The sequence below is a fragment of the Balaenoptera borealis genome (assembly GCF_965194805.1).
Source record: "Balaenoptera borealis genome assembly, chromosome: 14".
Taxonomy (NCBI): domain Eukaryota; kingdom Metazoa; phylum Chordata; class Mammalia; order Artiodactyla; family Balaenopteridae; genus Balaenoptera; species Balaenoptera borealis.
In genome coordinates this window covers 24,284,096-24,310,850 of record NC_138875.1, presented here as the reverse complement: position 1 = coordinate 24,310,850, position 26,755 = coordinate 24,284,096, and the positions used below count along the sequence as shown (strand labels likewise).

At 37.8% G+C, this 26,755-nt stretch overlaps 1 protein-coding gene across 4 annotated transcripts in view; it reads right to left on the bottom strand.

Moving 5' to 3' along the window:
• Window positions 1–26,755, bottom strand: part of DYM (dymeclin) — a 386,034-nt gene that overhangs the window by 309,940 nt on the left and 49,339 nt on the right. For all 4 annotated transcript variants that reach the window (XM_082355416.1, XM_082355413.1, XM_082355415.1 and 1 more), the window contains exons 3-5: window positions 21,464–21,516; window positions 14,807–14,900; window positions 12,762–12,895 (exon numbers count right to left, since the gene is read on the bottom strand). In XM_082355416.1, the coding sequence (XP_082211542.1) occupies window positions 12,762–12,895; window positions 14,807–14,900; window positions 21,464–21,516 (281 nt within the window). The remainder of the gene's footprint in view (window positions 1–12,761; window positions 12,896–14,806; window positions 14,901–21,463; window positions 21,517–26,755) is intronic.

Sequence of the window (26,755 nt, the reverse complement as noted above, 5' to 3'; positions counted from 1 at the left end):
GTAGTTGTGGCACGTGGGCTCTCTAGTTGTGGCACGCAGGCTCAGTAGTTGCGGTGCGCGGGCTTTACATACTCAGTAGATCCCGCAGTATGTGGGATCTTAGTTCCCGACCAAGGATCGAACCAGCGTCCCCTGCACTGCAAGACGGATTCTTAATCACTGGACCACCAGGGAAGTCCCCAGCACAAGTTTTTTAATTACAGAAGGTGAGGGAACAAGTACTCAGGACACACAGATGGTGCTTGATTGGATTTTTTTCCTTCCGGGGTGTAAACACATCTAATTTTCAAATCTTAAAATGGTGACAAGGATCCTCTCTTTGGTTCCATGTGCCATCGACATCATGACCTCAGCCAAGTTTACAGCTGGTTAATTAAGGAGTACATACACAGCTTCGTTACCAATGTAATACAATACTAATGAAAATAATGATAAATCCATTTCATACAAGTAAAGAGTAGCATTTCAAGGCCAAAGTTCTAACAAAACTAAAGGCAAGAATAAGCAAATTCCAGGTGAAATCTCTGACAACTTCCATTTACTAAAGCAAAAACATTCTTGCATAATACTATATCCTTATTTCTGGGGCTAATCTAGAAGCAAATAATTTCACAGCAAGTGAAGAGTGACTGCTTATCAGGTTTTACATTAAGCAAGTCACTCATATTGCATTAGTTTCCAAGCAGCATTTATATCACTTAGCTTTCATGTGAGGCCAAATATCTTCCTTAGTTTCAATAAAAACAAGTAAATATAAAACTCACCTGCCAAAAATTATAGTAACACATTCATGCATTTCTCACAGGAATGAGAATCTTAAAAGTCCTTGAAATTTGCAGGTTCATGACAAAGTAAATTGATGTTCTTTGAGTAAAGAAATTTGCAGAGATTCAGCGTGTTTACTGTGTTGTGAACTTTTACAACCTAGAGCTGTTTTTTTAATCTCTTAAAGAGTTTTAAACTGCCTCTATATCTCCAGTTAAATATTTTAATATTTTAAATCATGAGCATTCCATTCTCTCTAGCTCACATTAATTCTAACAATAACTCTTAAGGATCAGGTATGATCATCATCATTTTACAGATGAGGAAATCAAGGCTCAGAGAGGTTAGTTTACTTAGAGTAAGTGGCAGAATTCAGATTTAACCCAAATTCAGACTTCCAAAGGAGAAAAAAAAACCAACCTTACAAATTACTTTTAAAGACCTGTTTCTATACAAAGCTGGAAAAAAATCCAGTCAACCAATCCATGTTTCACTGAAGACCCTAAATACAAATCCCTGGTAAGTGAGTAATCTGAGCCGTGTTAGAGGACAGGTCGGAAATACCACATATTACTTTACACGTCAAGGTGACGGCCTACACATTCATCAACACATACTCAAGTTCTTGACTTAAATATTCAATTTACAAATAATCTCAAACAACTAATAAATACAAACTCTTATTACGAATAGTTTGCAGACCAAGGTCACTGAAATCCCACCCCTGTCCCTGAGGTTCTCCCATTTTAAAGCCCAAATGCTACTTCCCGGGTCCCTATGAGCATCAGCAGAGGAAGGTGCAAAGAAAGAGAAAGAAAGACAAGATTATGGTCCCTCACAGCTCTAATAAATCTACACCTGAAACTAAGCTGTGGCCAGTCCCTGTTAGTGCTTTCTGTTCGGCACCCATTCAGAATCACGGACTAAGATTCAACTCTCTTGCTTTGGCCTTAGGGAGACAACCAGAGATAATAAAATACTGTCATAACCAAACGCCTTCCATCAGAGTTGGGGGGAGGAGGGGTGGGGAAGAGAGAGAGAAAAGAAAAATTTTTAAAGCACTCATTCGAGGAAGGGGAAAAAACAGCACTGACGGAAAACAAAGAAGCAGCCAGAAAAAAAGAAACATATGGGTCAATTAAATCAGGTTACACGTAGTTATTAGAAGGAATATTAAAAGACAGAGAGCTAATCATTGTTTTCCCTGCATTCAGAAAGTCAAACTGTCAGTTTCTCAATGCTGCCCAATACTGTGCTAATACAGGTACTTAAAAGTTAAGAATTAACAGAGCTACACTGCAAAGAGTGCCTGAAAGTTCCGAGCAAAAGACTTCCTTAAGATGAAGACACATAGCTAGATTATACTTACTATAAACTTCTACTCAGAAAAAACATGACAGAGTCTAGGTTACTGTCTATTTTAACTGTGAAGCTAATACTGGAATTATTCTAAAGTATTAAAAATCATATTTAAACTTCTAATTAGCAAAATCAAATATGCCTCCATAAATTAATTAAGGAAAAGCAAATGGATTCACTCTTTTCTAAAAATAAAACCGGTCTACATTTCCGTGCATTACAATATTTATAAACCTGTGTCGCACAACCATTCCAATAAAATCTGCAATAATTTTGGTGGACTGCTATTACTGCAGTCGAACAGAAACGTTTCTAATTACCCTAAAGGATAATATACTCTCTGAGGTTTCATTATAAAATATGCCAATTAGTAAAATTTAATTCACTTTGTTCCACTGATTACATAAAAGAAAGAAGGGGAGAGAAAGAAATATCACGAATCCCACTATCACCTATTAAATAACCAAAGAACAAGTCAGGAGTCCCCAGAAGCACTTTATTCTTCTGCAAAGTCAGATTACAGATCTTATACACTAAATATTTTAAAAGAATAAATCTGCGCTTTCTTTTTTCTCTGAGTCACATTGTTCAACTATCGTGGAGTTTTTTGGGGGGGTTTTGCATTACTTATCTATAACTAATGAGATTAAACTATTAAGTTTTATATTAAGACAAAAATAAAACCAAAATCACTCACCTCCCCCCACAATACAATTTCTGGCTCACCTGTTGAGCGACAGCGGCCCCAGGCCCTAGGGACCAGCTCAAGCGGAGGAAAGAGCAGTAAAGTCCTGCCATCGTGGGAGCCAAAGCACCTCGGCCATGAGAAAAAATCAAAGCTACTTTCAAAGGAGAGAGATTTACCTCCACTGCATTTAGTAAAACAAATACAACACGGATTTGGAAGGTAATTCCAAACAGTTTCGAAAAGGTTTTAAGCCAGAGGGGAATGAAAAGGAAATTGGTTGTGTTGAAGAGGTGTGATTAAGGATTTTTTTTCCATAAATTTCCATCTCATATAATTTTTTTCTTCTGTTTGTTTTGGTCTCTCACAAATTATAAGTGTTCTCACCTGTATGGGATCCCTGACTCCCCATCTACCAGCCAGAGGGAGACAAACAGCACAGCCTGCCATGTGGTGGTTCCCACAGGTGGGTTGTGAGCTGCTTCATTGAGGGGCACCTAAATGTCAGTTTCTATAAGTCTTTCCCTGTTTTGGGTTCATTTTCTCCAGAAGAGTATCCACTCGTCTTCTGGCAGAAAAGAAAGTGGGGTGGGTAAAACCCCAGTGCTAGCATTCTAGAAGCCAAGTCAAGATGCCTCACTCTTCCATTTTGTAGCTTTTTCTCTTAACCCTGTTCTCGGTACACCACTGCCTCCACTGTGCCCAAGAGCTCAAAAAGGGAGGCCCCATTGGTCCAGCCTCTACAGAGAGCAGATTTTAGTACTAAACTGGGGAAGGGGTGGTCCCATGACTGTACATGACAGGGGAGAGATCTTTCCATCAATCCCCCTGGTTGTCTGCCTTCAGAGACACCTGGCACTTCCAATTCCTAAGCATCTCCAGGGTTCTGTGGCAAGAACTGGCTTTTCTCTGAAGTTCTCCAACCCTGAAGGCACTGAGCTCCCAGCTTCCACTGGTCAGTTTAGCTCAGCATCACTCAGTTTTCCAACTTGCAAAATGTTACTAATATTGTGGGGACTTCCCGGGCGGTCCGGTGGTTCAGACTTTGCCTTCCAATGCAGGGGGTGCGGGTTTGATCCCTGATTGGGGAGCTAAGATCCCACATGCTTTGCGGCCAAAAAAACAAAACATAAAACAGAAGCAGTATTGTAACAAATTCAATAGACTTAAAAAGAAAAAAAAACAAAAAACATTGTGCCCCCCTCTCTTTCTCTTTAACTTAATAAATTCATAACTTATTAAAAATCCCTTTACTGATCTTTTATCGGGGTTTCAGGAGAAAGCAAAGATGATCATCTATGTTTAATCTACTATGCTTGAGAGCAAGTCCTACAAAATAAATGATTTTTAAAAATAAATATGTATTGAACTATTCTGCACCAAGGAAACGTAGTCAAGCAAGCCTTTTACCTGGACTTGACAAGTGCCTAGTCTCTTTCTACTCTGCACAAAGCTGTGCTAACTGGTTCCCAGGCTCCTCAGGCCCACACGTCTTGCTCTGCCCAGCTCTCGGCAGGTGCAGTTCTTCCTCCTCCTCCCCCTCCTCCTCAGCGCCCTGACACCTGCCCGCTCAGGGACACAGGCGGCACGTTCTTCCAGAGCAAACCTGTGTTCCCTCTCTGTGCTCCAGATCCTAGTGCCTCTTACTTCCCTGGACCTTTTTACAGCTTCTCGCCCCCCACCTTTTTATTTTTTTTTTGCTTTTACCTTCAGTCTCTCAATCTCCTAAGGTTATCTTCCCTCATTTAAAAAATTAAAAATATTTGTAAAGAAACTATAATTGGCAGCAGTATTGTGGAGTAGTTACTCCAAAGGGCCCTCCTGTACAAAACAACGAGTTCTTGGTTAAAATACACTCTTTAGTGCACTGATGGGCTTCCACAAAGTAAAGGAAACCTCCAAGGACCCCAGCACCATAACCAAAAAGAACCACAGCTACAAGCAAACAAACCGTGGCTTGAATCCAGAGTAAAACACTGAGCAATAAGCAAACTCTAAGGGTAGGGTGTCCCTGAGGATGAAGCCAGCTACTGGGAGACTAAGTCTTCAGACTTGCCACTGGGAAGCTGAACCTGAGAGCCACATTAAGCCGAGAACTGCTGAAGGAGACTGAAGTGGCCTATGGTGCAGCCCCTGGATCCCTTTAGAAGCAAATGCAAATCCTACCCTTATTTGGGGCCTCAGGTTAAGATCAAACAAATAAAAGCTCACAGTCAGCACCATCAAAGACATAAGGAAACAAGCTACCATAAGTGTTTGCAGAAGCCAGCAACAGATTTAGGCCTCTAAGGACTTAAAAGATTGGCTTTATGTATAAAAAATGTAAAATAAATATCAGTTATTATGTCAGCAAAAATAGGACATAATACCAAGACAGAGGAAAGGAAAACTTGCATTGAAGGCAAAGGGAGAATGCAAACAATTTTGTAGTACTTCACAGTTTTGCCAGGGCTGGCTTTGTCCCCTTGACTATTCTCGAAGGCATGGAATAGTGGAAAGAGCTATGTTTGCATAATGATACAAATTCTCTCTGGCAAACAATCTACTACCACATCATACATAGCCTACAGGAAAATGTTCAAATATGAAATCCTCACAAATTTCAATTACAAACTGAGAGCGGACTAAGAGTCATACTACCCTCATAAAGATGGCTTCACTGAATATGGCAGCAATATCCATCTGATCATGGCAGTATTACAGTGAGTTGGGATAAACAAAAAATTCAGTATGCTGTAATAACCCAACAATCCTAAAATGCCTCGGTTGATTTGCTCAATTGTTTGCAGATGCTCCTCTACTTTTGTCAATTCAACCTTCAAACAACCCTTACCACTGTATCTTACCTATCCCTGAACAGTCTTTTACACACCTAAGTCAGATATTCATATATTGGCTAACAAATGGATGTTTTCAGAGTGAGGTTCCATTTTTTCCCATTCAACAGTATCTGTGCAATCATTTAATTTTATCACACTTTTACAAACTGTAAAAAGACGTTGACAGAAAATATAAAAAACTTATACTAGTAATAAGAAGTAGAAATCTCAAACTAACAACCTAAGGCTAAGATGAAAATAATTACACATGCCAAAAACAGCAAGTCTTTAACCTTAAGGAGATGTTCACTGGACTTAAGCTGGTGGACAAACAGCAGCTCAGCTACAAATGAAAAGAACAGAAGAGCATGTATAAAATCCTGAATTGCCAACTGGATAAAGGAACAGGACAGTCTGTCAGCACACAAAATCACCAATTACCAAACCTCACAGACAGCTCTTTCAGTGAGACAACCATCTTGATAAAGTGGCCGTGGTTGAAGAGTGTCGTTTTTGTCCTGCCTCTACATGAAGCTACCTGAGATGTACAACAAAACCATGCTGCTCAAGCCTGGATATGAGTGGGGAGTGCAGGTACAGAGAGGGTACTGTGGGAAGATGTTTGGCCCCCAAATAAGCACAGTGTATCTCTCAAGTGCATCAATTTGCTCAATGGTAAGTAATGGAAAAAAATGATTTTATATTAAAATAAAAATGATATTGTGTTAAATAAAGCACAATAGTTGCCTAATTTTTGTGACATAATGCAAAACAAAGTACTGGGTTTGCAGATGCTGGTTGGACTATACTCTCAGGCCCAACGGGGAAAAACATTCACTCCATTCTTGGTGACAGAACTTCCTGAAAAGGAATGCAACTTACTAAACAGAACTATGTTTTGGCACTATTGGTACCACAAAAACAAAGCCTAGCATTAACAAAACTAACACATACAAGATACAATCCTGATTAAAAGCTCTAACCATTTAAACATCAGTATATGTTTAACAAATATAGAAGGCTGACTCTCAAGGTAGTAAATTAAACATATTCAATGTATAAAGCTCTAGGTGGGCAAGAAAGCCTGATGAAGGCAGAGGTGTGTTTTGAAAAATGAACCCAGGAAACTAAGAAGCAACAGTGACTTTGCCTTGAGAAAGAGAGAAACGAGCATGAAGGGTAGGTGCAAAACCACATTCCCCGTATTTTAATTATTAATAATCCCATTATGCCGTTTTATTTTCCAGGTTGTAACTTTTAATGCTAAGAAATGAAACCCCAGAGAGCCTCCCATCAAGCCTCTTAGATAGCCTCAACCGCCAGAGGGCAGACAGCAGAAGCAAGAAAAACTACAATCCTGCAGCCTGTGGAACAAAAACCACATTCACAGAAAGATAGACAAGATGAAAAGGCAGAGGGCTATATACCAGATGAAGGAACAAGATAAAACCCCAGAAAAACAACTAAATGAAGTGGAGACAGGCAACCTTCCAGAAAAAGAATTCAGAATAATGATAGTGAAGATGATCCAGGACCTCGGAATGAGAATGGAGGCAAAGATCGAGAAGATGCAAGAATTGTTTAACAAAGACCTAGAAGAATTAAAGAACAAACAAACAGAGATGAACAATACAATAACTAAAAAGAAAACTATACTAGAAGGAATCAATAGCAGAATAACTGAGGCAGAAGAACGGATAAGTGACCTGGAAGACAGAATGGTGGAATTCACTGCTGTGGAACAGAATAAAGAAAAAAGAATGAAAAGAAACGAAGACAGCCTAAGAGACCTCTGGGACAACATTAAACTCAACAACATTTGCATTATAGGGGTCCCAGAGGAGAAGAGAAAGAGAAAGGACCAGAGAAAATATTTGAAGAGATTATAGTCAAAAACTTCCCTAACATGGGAAAGGAAATAGCCATGCAAGTCCAGGAAGCTCAGAGAGTCCCATACAGAATAAACCCAAGGAGAAACACGCCAAGACACATATTAATCAAATTGGCAAATATTAAAGACAAAGAAAAATGACTGAAAGCAGCAAGGGAAAAATGACAAATAACATACAAGGGAACTCCCATAAGGTTAACAGCTGATTTCTCAGCAGAAACTCTACAAGCCAGAAGGGAGTGGCATGATATACTTAAAGTGATGAAAGGGAAGAACCTACAACCAAGATTACTCTACTCGGCAAGGATCTCATTTAGATTTGATGGAGAAATCAAAAGCTTTACAGACAAGCAAAAGCTAAGAGAATTCAGCACCACAAAACCAGCTCTACAGTAAATGCTAAAGGAACTTCTCTAAGTGGGAAACACAAGACAAGAAAAGGACCTACAAAAACAAACCCAAAACAATTAAGACAATGGTCATAGGAACATACATATCAATAATTACCTTAAACGTGAATGGATTAAATGCTCCAACCAAAAGGCACAGGCTTGCTGAATGGATACAAAAACAAGACCCATATATATGCTGTCTACAAGAGACCCACTTCAGACCTAGGGACACATACAGACTGAAAGTGAGGGGATGGAAAAAGATATTCCATACAAATAGAAATCAAAAGAAAGCTGGAGTAGCTATACTCATATCAGATAAAATAGAATCTAAAATAAAGAATGTTACAAGAGACAAGGAAGGACACTACATAATGATCAAGGGATCAATCGAAGAAGAAGATATAACAATTATAAATATATATGCACCCAACATAGAAGCACCTCAATACATAAGGCAACTGCTAACAGCTATAAAAGAGGAAATCAACAGTAACACAATAATAGTGGGGGACTTTAACACCTCACCTACACCAATGGACAGATCATCCAAAATGAAAATAAATAAGGAAACAGAAGCTTTAAATGACACAATAGACCAGATAGATTTAATTGATATTTATAGGACATTCCATCCAAAAACAGCAGATTACACTTTCTTCTCAAGTGAACACGGAACATTCTCCAGGATAGATCACAATTGGGTCACAAATCAAGCCTCAGTAAATTTAAGAAAATTGAAACCATATCCAGCATCTTTTCTGACCACAACGCTATGAGATTACAAATGTATTACAGGGAAAAAATGTAAAAAACACAAACACATGGAGGCTAAACAATACGTTACTAAATAACCAAGAGATCACTGAAGAAATCAAAGAGGAAATCAAAAAATACCTAGAGACAAATGACAATGAAAACACGACGATCCAAAACCTATGGGATGCAGCAAAAGCAGATCTAAGAGGGAAGTTTATAGCTATACAAGCCTACCTCAAGAAACAAGAAAAATATCAAGTAAACAATCTAACCTTACACCTAAAGGAACTAGAGAAAGAAGAACAAACAAAACCCAAAGTTAGCAGAAGGAAAGAAATCATAAAGATCAGAGCGGAAATAAATGAAATAGAAACAAAGAAAACAATAGCAAAGATCAATGAAACTAAAAGCTGGTTCTCTGAGAAGATAAACAAAATTGATAAGCCATTAGCCAGACTCATCAAGAAAAAGAGGGAGAGGACTCAAATCAATAAAATGAGAAATGAAAAAGGAGAAGTTACAACAGACACTGCAGAAATACAAAGCATCCTAAGAGACTACTACAAGCAACTCTATGCCAATAAAATGGACAACCTGGAAGAAATGGACAAATTCTTAGAAAGGTATAATCTTCCAAGACTGAACCAGGAAGAAACAGAAAATATGAACAGACCAATCACAAGCAATGAAATTGAAACTGTGATTAAAAATCTTCCAACAAGCAAAAGTCCAGGACCAGATGGCTTCACAGGTGAATTCTATCAAACATTTAGAGAAGAGCTAACACCCATCCTTCTCAAACTCTTCCAAAAAATTGCAGAGGAAGGAACCCTCCCAAACTCATTCTATGAGGCCACCATCACCCTGATACCAAAACCAGACAAAGATACTACAAAAAAAGAAAATTACAGACCAATATCACTGATGAATATAGATGCAAAAATCCTCAACAAAATACTAGCAAACAGAATCCAACAAAACATTAAAAGGATCATACACCATGATCAAGTGGTATTTATCCCAGGGATGCAAGGATTCTTCAATATATGCAAATCAATCAATGTGATACACCATATTAACAAACTGAAGAAGAAAAACCATATGATCATCTCAATAGATGCAGAAAAAGCTTTTGACAAAATTCAACACCCATTTATGATAAAAACTCTCCAGAAAGTGGGCATAGAGGGAACCTACCTCAACATAATAAAGGCCATATACGACAAACCCACAGCAAACATCATTCTCAATGGTGAAAAACTGAAAGCATTACCTCTAAGATCAGTAATGAGACAAGGATGTCCACTCTCACCACTATTATTCAACATAGTTTTGGAAGTCCTAGCCACAGCAATCAGAGAAGAAAAAGAAATAAAAGGAATACAAATTGGAAAAGAAGAAGTAAAACTGTCACTGTTTGCAGATGACCTGATACTATACATAGAGAATCCTAAAAATGCCACCAGAAAACTACTAGAGCTAATCAATGAATTTGGTAAAGTTGCAGGATACAAAATTAATGCACAGAAATCTCTTGCATTCCTATACACTAATGATTAAAAATCTGAAAGAGAAATTATGGAAACACTCCCATTTACCATTGCAACAAAAAGAATAAAATACCTAGGCATAAACCTACCTAGGGAGACAAAAGATCTGTATGCAGAAAACTATAAGACACTGATGAAAGAAATTAAAGATGATACCAACAGATGGAGAGATATACCATGTTCTTGGATTGGAAGAATCAATATTGTGAAAATGACTATACTACCCAAAGCAATCTACAGATTCAATGCAATCCCTATCAAATTATCAATGGCATTTTTTACGGAACTAGAACAAATCATCTTAAAATTTGTATGGAGACACAAAAGACCCCGAATAGCCAAAGCAGTCTTGAGGGAAAAAAACGGAGCTGGAGGAATCAGACTCCCTGACTTCAGACTATACTACAAAGCTACAGTAATCAAGACAATATGGTACTGGCAGAAAAACAGAAACATAGATCAATGGAACAAGATAGAAAGCCCAGAGATAAACCCACGCACCTACGGTCAACTAATCTATGACAAAGGAGGCAAGGATATACAATGGAGAAAAGACAGCCTCTTCAATAAGTGGTGCTGGGAAAACTGGACAGCTACATGTAAAAGAATTAAATTAGAATACTCCCTAACACCATACATAACAATAAACTCATAATGGATTCAAGACCTAAATGTAAGACTGGACACTATAAAACTCTTAGAGGAAAACATAGGGAGAACACTCTTTGACATAAATCAGAGCAAGATCTTTTTTGATCCACCTCCTAGAGTAATGGAAATAAAAACAAAAATAAACAAATGGGACCTAATGAAACTTCAAAGCTTTTGCACAGCAAAGGAAACCATAAACAAGACGAAAAGACAACCCTCAGAATGGGAGAAAATATTTGCAAACGAATCAACGGACAAAGGATTAATCTCCAAAATATATAAACAGCTCATGCAGCTCAATATTAAAGAAACAAACAACCCAATCCAAAAATGGGCAGAAGACCTAAATAGATATTTCTCCAAAGAAGACATACAGATGGCCAAGAAGCACATGAAAAGATGTTCAGCATCAGTAATTATTAGAGAAATGCAAATCAAAACTACAATGAGGTATCACCTCACACCAGTTAGAATGGGCATCATCAGAAAATCTACAAACAACAAATGCTGGAGAGGGTGTGGAGAAAAGGGAACCCTCTTGCACTGTTGGTGGGAATGTAAATTGATATAGCCACTACGGAGAACAATATGGAGGATGGAGGTTCCTTAGAAAACTAAAAATAGAATTACCATATGACCCAGCAATCCCACTACTGAGCATATACCCAGAGAAAACAGTAATTCAAAAAGACACATGCACCCCAATGTTCACTGCAGCACTCTTTACAATAGCCAGGTCATGGAAGCAACCTAAATGCCCATCGACAGACGAATGGATAAAGAAGTTGCGGTACATATATACAATGGAATATTACTCAGCTATAATAAGGAACAAAATTGAGTCATCTGTTGAGACGTGGATGGATCTAGAGACTGTCATACAGAGTGAAGTAAGTCAGAAAGAGAAAAACAAATATCATATATTAACGCATGTATGTGGGACCTAGAAAAATGGTACAGATGAACCGGTTTGCAGGGCAGAAGTTGAGACACAGATGTAGAGGACAAACATATGGACACCAAGGGGGGAAAACTGCGGTGGGGTGGGGATGGTGGTGTGCTGAATTGGGCAACTGGGATTGACATGTATACAGTGATGTGTATAAAATTGATGACTGATTAAAAAAACACACACACACACACACACACAAAAAAAGAAATGAAACACCAGCAGCTGATCTTGAAAACTATAGGCCCCCCTAATTACTGGGGAAAAAAAAAATTTCGGCAATATCAGGAGAAAATGGTAACCTTTTCCTGTATCTTCAGAAAAAGACAATATACTTTGGCATCATAAAACTATACTTAAAAATGTTATTTCTGATCAAGGAGTCCCAGAGATACCCAGACTCAGAGACTGTTATGTCCTATGAAAGTAACCTTTAACATTTATAAAATCTGTAATTCTGATTGGTTGTCTCCCTTAATAATGTGTTGGCCTAGTAATGGTATTTAAATTGACATTTGTTTCCTGAAAGGAATATTTGTGATTTTTATTTTTATTTCCCATATACATAGAAGTCAAAATAAAGAAAAGTCTCAATCTTACCATCCCCCTTATTTAAAAAAAGAGAAAAAAGCAAAAAATTATAAGTGTCTCAGCTCATTTAAATTAATATAGGGGAAGAAAGAGTGATGGTGTCAGGTCACTTAAAAATGAAAATTGGGACTTCCTTGGCGGTCCACTGGTTAAGACTCCATGCTTCCACTGCCGGGTTCACGGGTTCGATCCCTGGTCGGGGAACTAAGATCCCATGTGCCAGGCGGCGTGGCCAAAAAAAAAATTTATGAGGAAAAGTAGAATTTTCAAAATTATACTTCTAATTCTTCAAATTCTATCCTTATATGTTACGCACGTTATCCCAGAACATCTTCAAAGGCAATACTTACTGTAACTGCCAGGAGATTTTTCTTCATAAGTAAAATGAAGTTGTAACTCTTCCTCTGACATCTCACAAATGAACACTTTCAGCAAACAGCAAATAATAAACAAAGCATTGTGTGTCTGCCAAATGAAGATGTGGCTAGAAAGGAGAGAGCAAAATTACACAAGAATCAGTATTTAATCATGAGCACAATCACTTTATTTCTAGTCCATTGATTTCTCAATCATTTTGCCCATTTGGTTTGTAATATTAGAACAATGTGCATACCTTTTTTTTTATGGCTCATGATTTATGACACTGGACCAACGATATCTACTATAATTTACCTCATATTTCATTCTGTGTATTTTACATAGTGAGTCAACTTGAAAAATTTTTTTCCTTTAGGCATGACTGCTCTTTGTTCTTAACTTTATAGTTGCCCCATACACAGGCAATTCAAAGAAAAGAAAACAAAAAATAGAAAAAATAAAAACTATAGGGCTTCCCTGGTGGTGCAGTGGTTGAGAATCTGCCTGCCAATGCAGGGGACTCGGGTTCGAGCCCTGGTCTGGGAAGATCCCACATGCCGCGGAGCAACTGGGCCCGTGAGCCACAATTACTGAGCCTGCGCGTCTGGAGCCTGTGCTCCGCAATAACAGAGGCCGCGATAGTGAGAGGCCCACGCACTGCAATGAAGAGTGGCCCCTGCTTGCGACAACTAGAGAAAGCCCTCGCACAGAAACGAAGACCCAACACAGCCATACAAAAAAAAAAAAAAAAAAAAAAAATCCCCATTAGTGGATAAAAAAAAAAAAACTATAGCAACATAAAGAGAATATATGCAAATACACAACCAAAAAAAAAATTTTTTTTTTTTTTGGCTGCATCCTGCAGCATGTGGGATCTTAATTCCCAGACCAGAGATTGAACCCATGCCCCCTGCAGTGGAAGCTTGGAGTCTTAACCACTGGACCGCCAGGGTAGTCCCCACAACCAAAATTTTAAATGGGGCATCACCAGCTGCACAGTACAATACCTGCTATTTGTATTAATAATCATGGACTCACAACAATTTTAATTGGATTCAATATAAATTATTTGGAAACAGGGCAATGAGCAATCCTTTAAGAGACTACCCTCCAAAAATGGTTTCAAAAAATGCTCGAGTGCATAAAAGGTGAACCTTCCACTATATAAATATAAAACCATAATATCTAATCTGAACCTTCGTTCACCTAATATGAAAGAAATAAAGGAAACAAATGTGGAATGAAATAATACACTAAGTCATTGCAGTAAGTCCCCTACATACAAACGAGTTCCATTCTGACAGCATGTTCATAAGTCCAATTTGTTTGTAAGTCCAACCAAAGTTAGGCTAGGTACCCAACTAACAAACTCGGCTAAATAGTACTGTACTGTAGTAGGTTTATAATACTTTTCACACGCCTCGCTCCACTCTCAAAATTGTTTTCACTTTTGTTTCCATCGTTATCCCTTGGCACTTCTTAGCAGTACCAGCTACATCACCGCTGCCTTTACACTTGCTTCCAGACATCCTGGGCTTGAAATAAAGATACTGTGCTACGGTACTCTATACAGTACTGTAAAGTACACAAAAGCACGACCACTTGTAGAGCATGCACACATGTGACAATGTACGCCAGATACGTGAACTAACTTACGTGACTGGATATGCAAACACACTTTCACATCTTTGAAAGTTTGCAACTTGAAGGTTCATATGTAGGGGACTTATTGTATTTAAATTAGATACAACCAGCACTGGAAATGGGAGAAAATTACCTTTTTTGTAATAATAATTACACAATTAATCTTCTTAAAGGATATATTTCTAAAGATTGTCTAAAATGCTGAAATCAGATTCCAGAATTTATAATCTCACTACAATGACCTGGACAGTAAATTAAAACCTCTTTTACTGTTTGCCTTAATAATGAGAACAATTCTAAGACCATACCCTATTTCTACCAATAAATGAAAAATACTCATATTGTTAAATAGAAATTAAATATAGAGAGAGTGTGATTTAATCATCCAGCTTACTTCTGACATTCTGCTGAAAGTTTTAGTTCTTTGGTTCTAGACAGGAAGACCTTAATTAGTGCACCAAGGTTTCCTGTTCGAGGATTGTTTTCAACTGCAAGAGAAGAAAAGGTTTTTAAAAGTTAAAGTTAAGAACTGAAATCAAAATAAGCATATCATAACATTTATAAAACCAAATGTCAGATTGAAGTTGTTCAGGGATGAACCTTATTGTCAATTTCAAACCTAATTGGGGAAAGTAGCAATGAGAGAAACTGCTGCTTGGTCTTAATTCTAAACAACGAAAAATGATTTACAAATGGAAATAATAGAAACTGTAGGAGAAAACAGCCACCTCCTCTCAGAATCCAAAACTGTAAAGAAAAGATATACGTAGGAATAAGTACACCATTACAGCCCACCTGCTTAGCGCTCAGTAACTGTCCAATTAACCCAGGTCTATCTGCTGGGTATGTGTCACAGCTTGAGAGTAGATGCAAGTAACTGTACAATCTTCTCATAGTGATAAAATGTATAGCACCTTGCTCATCCAAGTGTGGTTCATGGACTAGCAGCAAAAGTGTCACCTGGGAGCTTGCTGGAAGCACAGAATCCCACGGCCACCCACACTACTGACATTGACAGTGCTTCTCAACGTTTAATGTGCATTTAAATCACTTGGCATTCTCATTAAAGTTTAAATTCTGATTCTGCATGTGTGAAGTGAGTCCTGAGATTCTGCAGCTGTGACAGTCTCCCGGGTGATGCCCATTGCTGCTGGGTGGAGAGCCCCACTGTGAGTAGCAAGGGGCAACCTGTGCTCTAAGTTAGGGCAGGTTTTGTCCAGATTCCAGAATTCAGAATAGACACGTGATTAGATATTGTTAGAGTTTCACTCTGAATCAAAAATTTCCTACTTTTAAGCTTTGGGTTTAGCTTAATGAAAGACTATGCTGAGATTTCAAGACAAACGGTTTTTTTTAAAACCAGTTAATGTAGGGGACTTCCCTGGTGGTCCAGTGGTAAAGAATCCTCCTTCCAATGCAGGGGACACGGGTTCAACCCCTGGTCGGGGAACTAAGATCACACATGCCGTGGGGCAACCATGCCCACGCACCACAAATAGAGAGAGAAAACCCGCAGGCCACAACTAGAGAGAAGCCCGAGTGCCGCCACAACTAGAGAGAAGCCCGCACACTGCAACGACAGATCCCGCATGCCTCAACAAAGGTCCCGTGTGCCACAACTAAGACCCGACGCAGCCAAAAAAAAAACCAAACCAAACAAAAAAAAACCAGTTAATGTGCGCAAGTGTGTCTCTGTGTGAATTAATATTTCATAGCTATTGTAAATCAAAACAAAATACTGAAACAAAACGCTGAGGCTGACAGGACTTCAACCATATTTCGGAATCCCAACTTCACAATCTTGTGTTCATTCAACAGCCCCTTCATTATTGAATGGCTTTATAAGTAATCATTTGAATTTTATGGTTAGCCATTAAAATAACAAAAAACCCTGTGTTGTTAGAAAGAACAACCAAGACTACTAGATTGATGTAATTAAAGTTCTGTGTACCCTTTTCATTCATTCAGCATGTCTTCATGGAGCTACTTACATGTGCCCAGCACTGTGTCAGGTACTAAGAAGGTACTTACAAACAGAACTCTCTGTCTTAATGTGGATGACATTCTAAGTTTCCATAGTACTCTTTTGGACAAGATGTAGATGGGGTCATAAATTTATAAAATTAAGTACACTTAATGATGTTTCAAAAACAATACTCAATGGTAGACTCAATATTCCAAAATACCTCAGTGGAATTTAACAGGATCAAACTTAATTGGCAAAAATCAAATGCTACATTGAAGTTGAAGGTGCTTCAGGACCAGAGTAAGAACAGGGGATATCTGACAGGAAGGCAGAAAAGCACGTGGAACTGGACTACAGAACGTGACTACGTTCAAAGCCCAGCTCCAGCACTGACTAGCTGTGTGACACCTGGCAACTTACTTAACCTCCCCATGCCTCAGTGTCTTCACCTGTAAAATTCAAGTAATGATAATACTTCAGTAATGGAAAACTAACTCATTTAACTCTAGAGCTTGAACTTGCAGCAATCTGTTAACTGAACTGGCTTTGTGAAAAAGGAATTCTCCATCTCCACAGGAGTTCAAGCAAATTCCAGGTAATACTCTGACAAGGGTATTATAAAGAGGATTTCCACCTGGGGTGAGAGGTTGACCTTGCTTCCAGCCCCTGAAACAACCTTTCCCAGTATCTCACTAAAATACCCATGATCTCCAAGATCCAATAACCAATATACCATAAATATAGAAGACAGAGGCATGTTAACAATCCATAAGGATGCAATTGACAAAATCTACATTGTGGGAAACTCTACTACCCACTTTCTTCAATAAGAAAATTGAGAGGGGAAAAAAGGCAAGACAAATTCAGGAGGATCCTAGCTCTGAAAAGAATGTAAAGACATATTAACCGATAATAATGTATGGACGTTATTTGGCTCCTGATTCAAACAAACTGAGACAATTAGAAATTTGAACAGTCAGTGGATGTTTTGCAATATTAAAAATTGTTTTTAGTAGATAATGGTATTTTTTTCCATTAAAAAATTGTTATTATGAGATACATATCACAATATCTATGGATGAAATAATATAATGCCAGAGGTTTGTGTCAAATTAATTATGTGAGGATACGCTTCTTGTTTTGTATACACTTTTTACTTGTGCACTTTTCTGTACATATCTATACGTCAATAAATAGGTGAGAGATACAGATGAAACAAGACTGGCCATGAGTTGAAAATGATTGAAACTGGGAGATGAGCATACAGGAGGTCATTATATTGTTCTGTCTGCCTCTGTATGAGTGGGAAATTTTTTTAAATAAAGAATTAAAAATAAAATACCCATGAAAAAATACAAAAAGATACAAGCTCATGAAAACGCTGAGTCAGGATAGTCCTTTTCCCCAAAAAACAGGAAACACTTTAACTAACTACAAATTTTATAGAACTGAATTAAAATTTTATTTGGTAATCAATGGATCATTAGCAAGCCTAACTGCCTGAAAGTACTTTTGTCTACTCCAACCAGAAAACTTGCGTTAATCGTCCCACCCAATACCTTGCTATACAGATTCAGAGGCGACAAGTCCCAGAAAACAACTGGTAAGAATTAAACAAGCCAAACACAGAGCAAACCTCACCTCCTCACATAAAACAACTGACCTGGCTCTCATAGCACTATCCTAGCAGGTAAGAACTAGGAAAAAGTGGGGGAAACGCACTTAAAATTCACTGTGAGATACTTAATAAGAAATCTGTTTGGACCCAGAGAACCTCATGTGCAGATTCATGGAAAAAAGTAATAAAGATAATATAAAAAGCCCAACAAAAATAATGGCCACAAACATCCCCAAATTGATGAAAAACATTAATCTGTGTATCCAAGAACATCAACAAACCCCAAGCAGAATAAAGAATAAATTTTAAAATTTTGTAAAGGCAAGGACAAAATCTTGACAGCAGTAACAAAAAAATGACTTATCAGAAGGCAACAGAATGATATATGAGAAAATAAATGCCAACCAAGAATTCTGTATCCAGAAAAACTCTCCTTCAAAATGAAGGCAACAGCAGGGCAGGGGCACAACTTTACAGTGGAGAAAATGGACAAAAACAACCCTGGCCACATAATCAAGGTCAACATCATCAGTGAAACTCATGTTAATAGCATGTATCCCTGATATGATGTGTTGAGAACAGCATGTCACCTCTGTGATCTTCCACCTACAAACCCATAACCCCCACCTAGCCATGAGAATAACATCAAACAAACTGAGGGACATTCTGGAAATACTCTACCAGTATTCCTCAAAACTCTGAAAGTCATTAAAATTGAGGAAAATCTGAGACAAGAGGAGGTTAAGGAGACTTAATGACTAAACGTAATGTAGTATCCTGGAACAGAAAAAAGTCCACGAGGACATTTGGGAAAACTAGTGAAATCTGAATAAAGGGTCAAGTTTAGTTAATAGTAATGTACCAATGTTGATTCCTTAGTGTGACAAATGTACCATATTAATTAAGATGTTGACAACAGAGGAAACTGATGAGGGTTATATGGGAACTCTCTACATAGCTTTGCAACTTTTCTATAAATCTAAAGCTATTCTGAAATTAAAATTTTATTTTAAAAATCTCAATAGATGTGTTTACCAGAAAAAAGATTAGTAAACTAAAGACAGATTAATAAAAAAATATCCTACGGAAGGTCAGAGACAAAGTAAAAAAGAAAGTAAAATACAAAAAAAAAAAAAAGAGAGAGAGCGAGCCTAACAAGTCTATGCGACACAATGAAAATGTTAACACAAATGTAACAGAGACCCTAGAAGGAGAGGAGAGACAGAATAGGACAGAAACAAGGTATAAATCGATAATGGCTGAGAATTTTCCAAAACTGATGAAAAACATCAACCCACGGATTTAACAAGCTCTACAAACCTCAAGCAGGGAGGGAGGGAGGAAAGGGAAGAAAGGAGGGAGGAAGGAAAGAAGAAAGGAAGGAAGGAGAGAAAAAAGGAAGGAAGGAGAGAAGGAAGGAAAAATACTCCTCAGCATATTCTAAGATGTTGAAAACCAAAGGACAAAAAAGAAAAACTTAAAAGCATCCAGAAGAAAAAAACTCCATTGTTTTCAAAGGAACAACACTAACATTGACAGCTTTTTTTTTTTTGACAGCTTTAATCTCAACAAAAATGAGAGTAACCAGAAAAATAACAGAATGGTATATTTAAAGTATGGAAAGAAATTAATGCCAACCTAGAATTCTACACCCAGCAAACATATCCTCCAAAAGCGAAGGAAAAATGAAAACATTTTCAGACCAAAAAAAAAAAGAGAGAGAGAGAGAGAATTGTTACATACCCACATAGCCCTTATAATTGATAGACATTTATATCTATTAATGTGGAAAGAAGTTCCTGAATACTGCTAAGTGAAAACAACATAGAAATAATACCACTTACATAAAATTGTGCATATAATTCAATACACACAGAATACTGATAAAATTTTGATCTTATCACAGAAGATTAGCAGTGATTTCCTGCACTGTTTAATATGGGAAGACTTTAATTTTAACTACACTACTATATTGTTAGAATTTGGGGAATTAAATGTATATATATATTTTTTTGCTATTCTCCAAAGTAGTTTTAAATATAGAATGACACACTTAGATACACAATACCAAGTGAAAAACACAGATTAAAATAATTGAGTATGTGTATTTAATATGCATGTAAGTGTATATCCAAAGAATAAATAACAGAAGGCAAAATATTACCAATAGCTATGTCAGGGTTGTGGAATATGAGCAATTACTGCCTTTTTTACATTTTAGTATGCTTTCCACATTGTATTAATAAGTAACTATTACTCCCAATTTTAAAATGTTATTTTTGTAAAACCCCAAGGTCACGTTAAAAACCGTCATCATAATAATTGCATTAATATCACTGTTACATAAAATTAATTTTCAGCAAACTGTCATATAGGTTTTTGAAAGTCAGCTCTATTTAGCGCAAAATCCTCAAATCTATGGTTATAACTGCAGACAAAATTCAAGGCAACTATTATAATACCACCTCTACCATTACCAACATAATTTGTTTTTAAAAGCAAAAATATTTCATCAAAGACTGTTTTTGGCAGAGTAACTTATATGGGAGTTAGCCACATAGCTTACATGGAGCATATCCATAAGCTTGATTTAAAAACAAGCTCGTCATCACTTATTAAGCTCCTGTCCACCAGTCGTTTCACAGATACGTTATCTCTAATTTTCAAAGCAACAATGAAATGCAAGTATAATCATTCACATTTTTTAAAACATACATTTCTTTCCAACTGCTACCAATTTGAAAGTAAAGTATTTGAGAAATGAGGTCCAGAAAAAGGTAACATTCGTTGACATAAATAATGAATAATAACGAGACGCTGGGCACTATACTGGATGTTTCATATGTTATCTGACTTCTTCCTCACGAGAATCCTGCAATTTAGATGAGGAAATTAAAGCTCAGCTAGTAAGTAACAGAGCCCATGCGCTTTACCATAACACCAAGTTGTTATTACTAATTTGAGAAGATTCCTAATATATTTTCCTATTAATGAGTGATAATTATTCTAGTTAACACAGCCAGCAACAGCATATATAGCATGTGCAGTTGGCAAAGCAAAGCATGAATGGTCCATATTCTCTAGGAACTATACATGCAACTACAAAACAAAGAATATTTTGGGTTTTTCTCAGTATTTCAAAATTTGTAAAAAGAATAAGCTCTATGGCTTGGTGGAGTCCGTTACCACTACTGCAAATAAACCAAGCATGTGCCTCATTGCTGTTAACTGAATGAGAACCTCTAGAGGCATCAATGAGCACCAAGAATATAATTATTAGTACAACTATAATTATCATCATCAACAAAAATATATCACTTCATCAATTCAATTCACATTGCACCAGCAAATTCTGTAACAGAAATTTTGAAATAACTGTCTCCACACATACATATATATACACATTACACACACACACACATACACACACACACACACACACAAACACATTCATTTTTCCTCCTTACCTAAAGACCTGCAGACTGAAATGGTTGCCTCCTCCAAGAGCTTCAACTCGGTACTGGAAAATGAGAAGAAAGGTAATTAATAACTATAACATTAACGATGTACATACTAACCAGTTAAAGGAATACATAAAAATAAAGACAAGAAAGACAATTTAGAGGGAAAATAAGGTGTACAGTGGTAAACAATAATATCAGCAAAATAAAGCTTCTATTCTCAATGTAATTAGAAAACTTACTATAATTCTCAACATGAGACTCCTAAAGAAAAGCACTTGGGGCGCCTTGCCTTTTAGGTATTGAGGCGGGGAGGAGAGGTGGGGCTGGAGGGACTTAGAAAAATTCGAGAAAGGTATTCTCAAACACAGAGCACAAGGCAGGGGCCTCATGTGCCCATTTCCAAAGAAGTACTGATCACAGGATTATAGTTATTTAGAAAAATGCCATTATTTTTCTATAATACTTTCAAATAGTTCAACAACAACAAAAAAGAAACAAGGCAAGAAAAGAGAGAAAACACAGACATAAGCTTCAATAATTTATAAATATACAGAAAAACAGAAGCCAATGCAAATTGACACACAGACAGGAGAGAAAGACATACAACTCTTAGATTTAAAAACTGGGGAAGCTACAGGACAGTGGATTCAGCAGTAATTTCTTACATATGACACCAAAAACACAGGCATCAAAAGAAAACATAAATAAATTGGACTTAATCAAAATTTAAAACTTTTGCACATCAAGGGATACTACCAAGAGGGTGAAAAGTCAACCCAACAGAATGGGAGAAAATGTTTGCAAATCACATACCTCATAAGGCACTAATAGCCAGGATATATTTTTTAAAAACTCTGACTCAACAACAACAAAAAAACCCAAACAACCCAGTTTAAAAATCTGCAAAGGATTCAGATAGACATTTCTCCAAAGACATAAAAACGGCCAACAGGTATATGAAAAGATGTTCAACATCACTAGTCATTAGGGAAATACGAATCAAAACCACAGTGAATACTACTTCACACCATTAGGATGGTATTATTAAAAAAAAAAAGAAGGGGAGGGGAGGGGAGAGGAGGGGAGGGAAGGGAAAAGGAAAAAAAGTGTTGGAGGGGATGTAGAGAAACTGGGACCCTCGTGCATTGCTGATGGGTGTGTAAAGCAGAGCAAGTGCTGTGAAAAACAGTATGGCAACTTTTCAAAATATCAAAAATAGAATTATCATATGATCCAGCAATTCCACTTCTGGGTATACATATACCCAAAAGGACTGATATTTGTACACCCACATTCACGGCAGCATTTCTCACAATAGCCAAAAGGCGGAAGCAACCAGTGTCCTTCAATGGATGAATGATGGCACAAAATGTGGTACATACATAAAATGGAATATTATTCAGCCTTAAAAAGGAAAAGTTCTGACACGTGTTACAACGTGGATGAACCTTGAAACATTATGCTAAGTGAAATAAGCCAGTCGCAAAAACACAAATACTGTATGAGTCCACGTATATAAGGTTCTTAGAGTAGTCAAATCCATAGAGACAAAGTAGAATGGTGGTTGCTACTGGTGTGGTTGGGAATAGGGAGATGGGGGGATGGGGGAGGGACAGCAAGTTAGTATGTGATGAGTATGGAGTTTCAGTTGGGGAAGATGAAAAAGTTCTGGAGATGGACGATGGAGATAGTTAAAACAGCAATGTGAATGTAGGACTTCCTTGGTGGCACAGTGGTTAAGAATCCGCCTGCCAATGCAGGGGACACGGGTTCGAGCCCTGGTCCGGGAAGATCCCACATGCCATGGAACAACTAAGCCCGTGCCCCACAACTACTGAAGCCTGCACGCCTAGAGTCCGTGATCCGCAACAAGAGAAGCCACCGCAATGAGAAGCCCGCGCACCGCAACGAAGAGTGGCCCCCACTCGCCGCAACTAGAGAAAGCCCACGTGCAGCAGCGAAGACCCAACACAGCCAAAAATAAATAAATAAATAAATTTATTAAAAGAAAAAAAAACCAATGTGAATGTATTTACTTAATACTACAGAAGTAAACACTTAGAAATGGCTAAAATGATAAATTTTATGTTGTGTGCATTTTGCCACAATTTAGGAAAAAAAGTGCATTCCAATTCCAATTCAACTAGTTACTAGCTATATAACCTAGGGATCATTTAACCTTCTTTTAGTTTTCTCATACATAAAACAGAGATGATAAACACAGTACCTGTTTCAAAAGGTGTTGTTATTAAATTATGTAACATGTATAAGGCACTTAGAACAGTGCCCGGCACAAAGTAAAACCTCAATAAATGAGCTACTATTGATTCCAAAATGCAGTGCTTTTTTCCCAGTTAATAAATTAAAATAATGCTTTACATTTGTGTAACCCTTTAAAAGTTTTTCAAAGCACTTTCAAATTTATTAGCACATGAGAACCTCTTCTAATGAGCAGGACAATTATAAACCCTATTTTAATAGATAAGCAAACTGAGGCTTCCGAGGAGTTTAAGTAACATTCCAGGAATCAGCAGTCTAGGAAGAACAGGAACCAGCTTTACAGCCTGGTGACTGGTTTAAAAATTTTGTTCTTTTCTGCCAACACACATGGCACATAGCAAATCCTCCAAAATGGGCAACTCTTTCAAGGGCTAGTTTAAAAACCCCTACCTCCCAGGGTTCTCTGCTGTTGCTGCTGAAGAATACTTTTAAAAGAAAACAATCCATAAGCACCAATGCTTTTGACAAGAAAATTTTAGAGAAACCATGAAAGAAAATGGATTACTTTAGCTATTTCTAGAACTATGCTGTCCAATATGGTAACCACTAGCTACATGTAGTGGCTGACCACTTGAAAAGTGGCCAGTCCCAACTGAGATGAACTGTAATACAAAATACATACCAGATTTCAAAGATTTTTTTAAAAATAGAAAATACTTCATTATTAATCTTTATGTTCATGAAATTATAATATTTGGGATATACTGAGCTAAATAAAACATACTGTTAAAATTAATTTCACCTGTTTTATTTTACATTTTTAACACGGCTACTAGAAAACTTCAAATACATTCCAATCTAACCTTTTATTTCTATTAGAGCTACTCTAGAACTTGTCTCCCAGCAACTGAAGACAGTATCATGTGTAAGAAGTATTGTACATATACACAAAGCTAAAACTAATTACTTCCGTGAATATGCCATTACCTTAAGAATCTCAAATTATATTCATATTCAAAAAGATAAATATCTTTCCAAAGTAATCTTTAAGTTTCTCCTAAGATTGAAAAATTTTTAGCCAAAAGTACCTAGAAATGATTCTACAGTCAACTGTTTGCATGTCCCTGGTCTTTATCCCTGTATTAGATATTTTTGGAGAGTCTGCCGACCTCATATGATCTGTCTACTGTCCTCCCCCTCCCTTTCTTATACCTTCCCACCTACTCCTCAGGGGTGAGCAGAGGCAGACAGGCTTGTTCAGCCTGACCCCCACTCCCTGGACATAGCTGATGGATCAGAGAGAGGCATCTAACAAAAGCTATGCCAGAGTCTTGGGGAATTTGGAATTGAGATGGAAAGACAGGTTCTCCGTATGGCTGGAACTGGCCTGCCATGCTGAGGGTTACAGGAAGCCATCCTCTATCCACTGAGCAGCAGAGATAAACAAAAAGGACACTCAGGATTCCTGCTGGCCTTGTAACTCTTGGGACCAGTTCTTCCTGAAGCCTAGCTGTGTTTCTCATCTGGGATTCTATGAGACAGCCCTTTCTCTTCATCACATAAGCCCCTCTTTCTGACATATGCTAAATCAAATTGATTTTTGTTAATAACCAAAAGACTTCTAATTAATAAATCACTGTGGTCAGATTTAATAATATACATTAGTAGTTGGCAAGAAGTGAAAACTATGAATTACTCAGTTTATGGGTTACTCGGGCAAAAAATAAAAGTAAAGACATATAAAATGCAAAAGACTGTAAAGAGTTTTATGAGGCTAATAACTAGACCACATGCATAAAGTCTGTTTCACTGGTGCTTCTACTTTCTTGAGTCAATAACACTCTCTTAAAACCAGCTGGAACCAAGAGCTTCAATTATATACATGTGGCTATAACCTTCAAAAGCTTCAGAATTTGCTTGTTCAACAAACACTGCCTGGGTGCCCAGGACATGCTGGGCTCTGTGAAAGATGCTGCCTCTGCCTCCAGGCTACACAGAGGAATGAAGAATCAGACAGACTATTTGGTGCAGAGGAAGTACACAGATCAAGCCCGGCCCTGTCCCAACCTACTCTATTAGCACTCAAGGAAGGCATCCTGGAGGAAGTGATCGTCTGTCCTGAAGGAGGAAGAGAAGGCAGTTGGGCAGACAAAAAGGGACGGCTTTCCAGACACAAGGAATGCGTACACAAAGGCATGGCAGTCACAGAGAGTCTGGAAGGTTCTGGGAAGCAGAGGTTAATCAACACTGGAAAATGATCAACTACAAGCCTGGAAAAATATACCAGATGGCTGGAGTATGGAGTTCAGTTTCTCAACTCGTTCTCAACAGAAAGGTATTGAGTGTTCCCAAAACAAAAACAAAAACAAAAACAAGGTTCTGATTTATTTTGAATACAGTATTAGCCTGAAAAAAGAATTAATCCCAACATGTATTAGTGAGGTTGGTTTGGACACCATTTCCTCCAGGAAACCACCTCTGATCACCAGAGACCAGGTAAGAAGCCTGCGTTCTGTCCCAACAGCACCCGATCATGAAACTGAGCACCCGGTAGCAAGACTGCCAAGTTAGGTCTGTGGCCCCCCTAGATTGTGTGCTCCTTGCTCATCACAGCATTCTCAGCCTGGTACAAACCAGGCACTTAATAAAAATGCACTGAATCAATGAAAGCCTTTGTCAGACGCTTCATTACCAGAGAACAAAACTCCTTCCCCATCCCTCAAGAAACACTTCACACTCTCCAGATTTCAAGGCAACATCTGCCCCCAAGTTTAAATTTTTATTAAAATATTTTTAAAGACACTTATTTGTTTCTAAATGTAAAATAATATAACTTTTTGAAGCAGGCTGGTTTCTTTGTCACTCAAGGATGAAGAGACAGGAAAAGCTGGGAACTATCCCACCTCTGCCGGAAAGCTCCGGCTTGTGGTGAGCCAGCCAGCACCTACCGTCCTGTAATTAGGCCCCTCAAGCCTGCGTCCCCTACACATGGCCATGATCTGAAACAGCACCACAGCTACCACACATCCTCAGCAATCACCACTGCAGATCAGAAGCATCTTGAGTATCCAGATT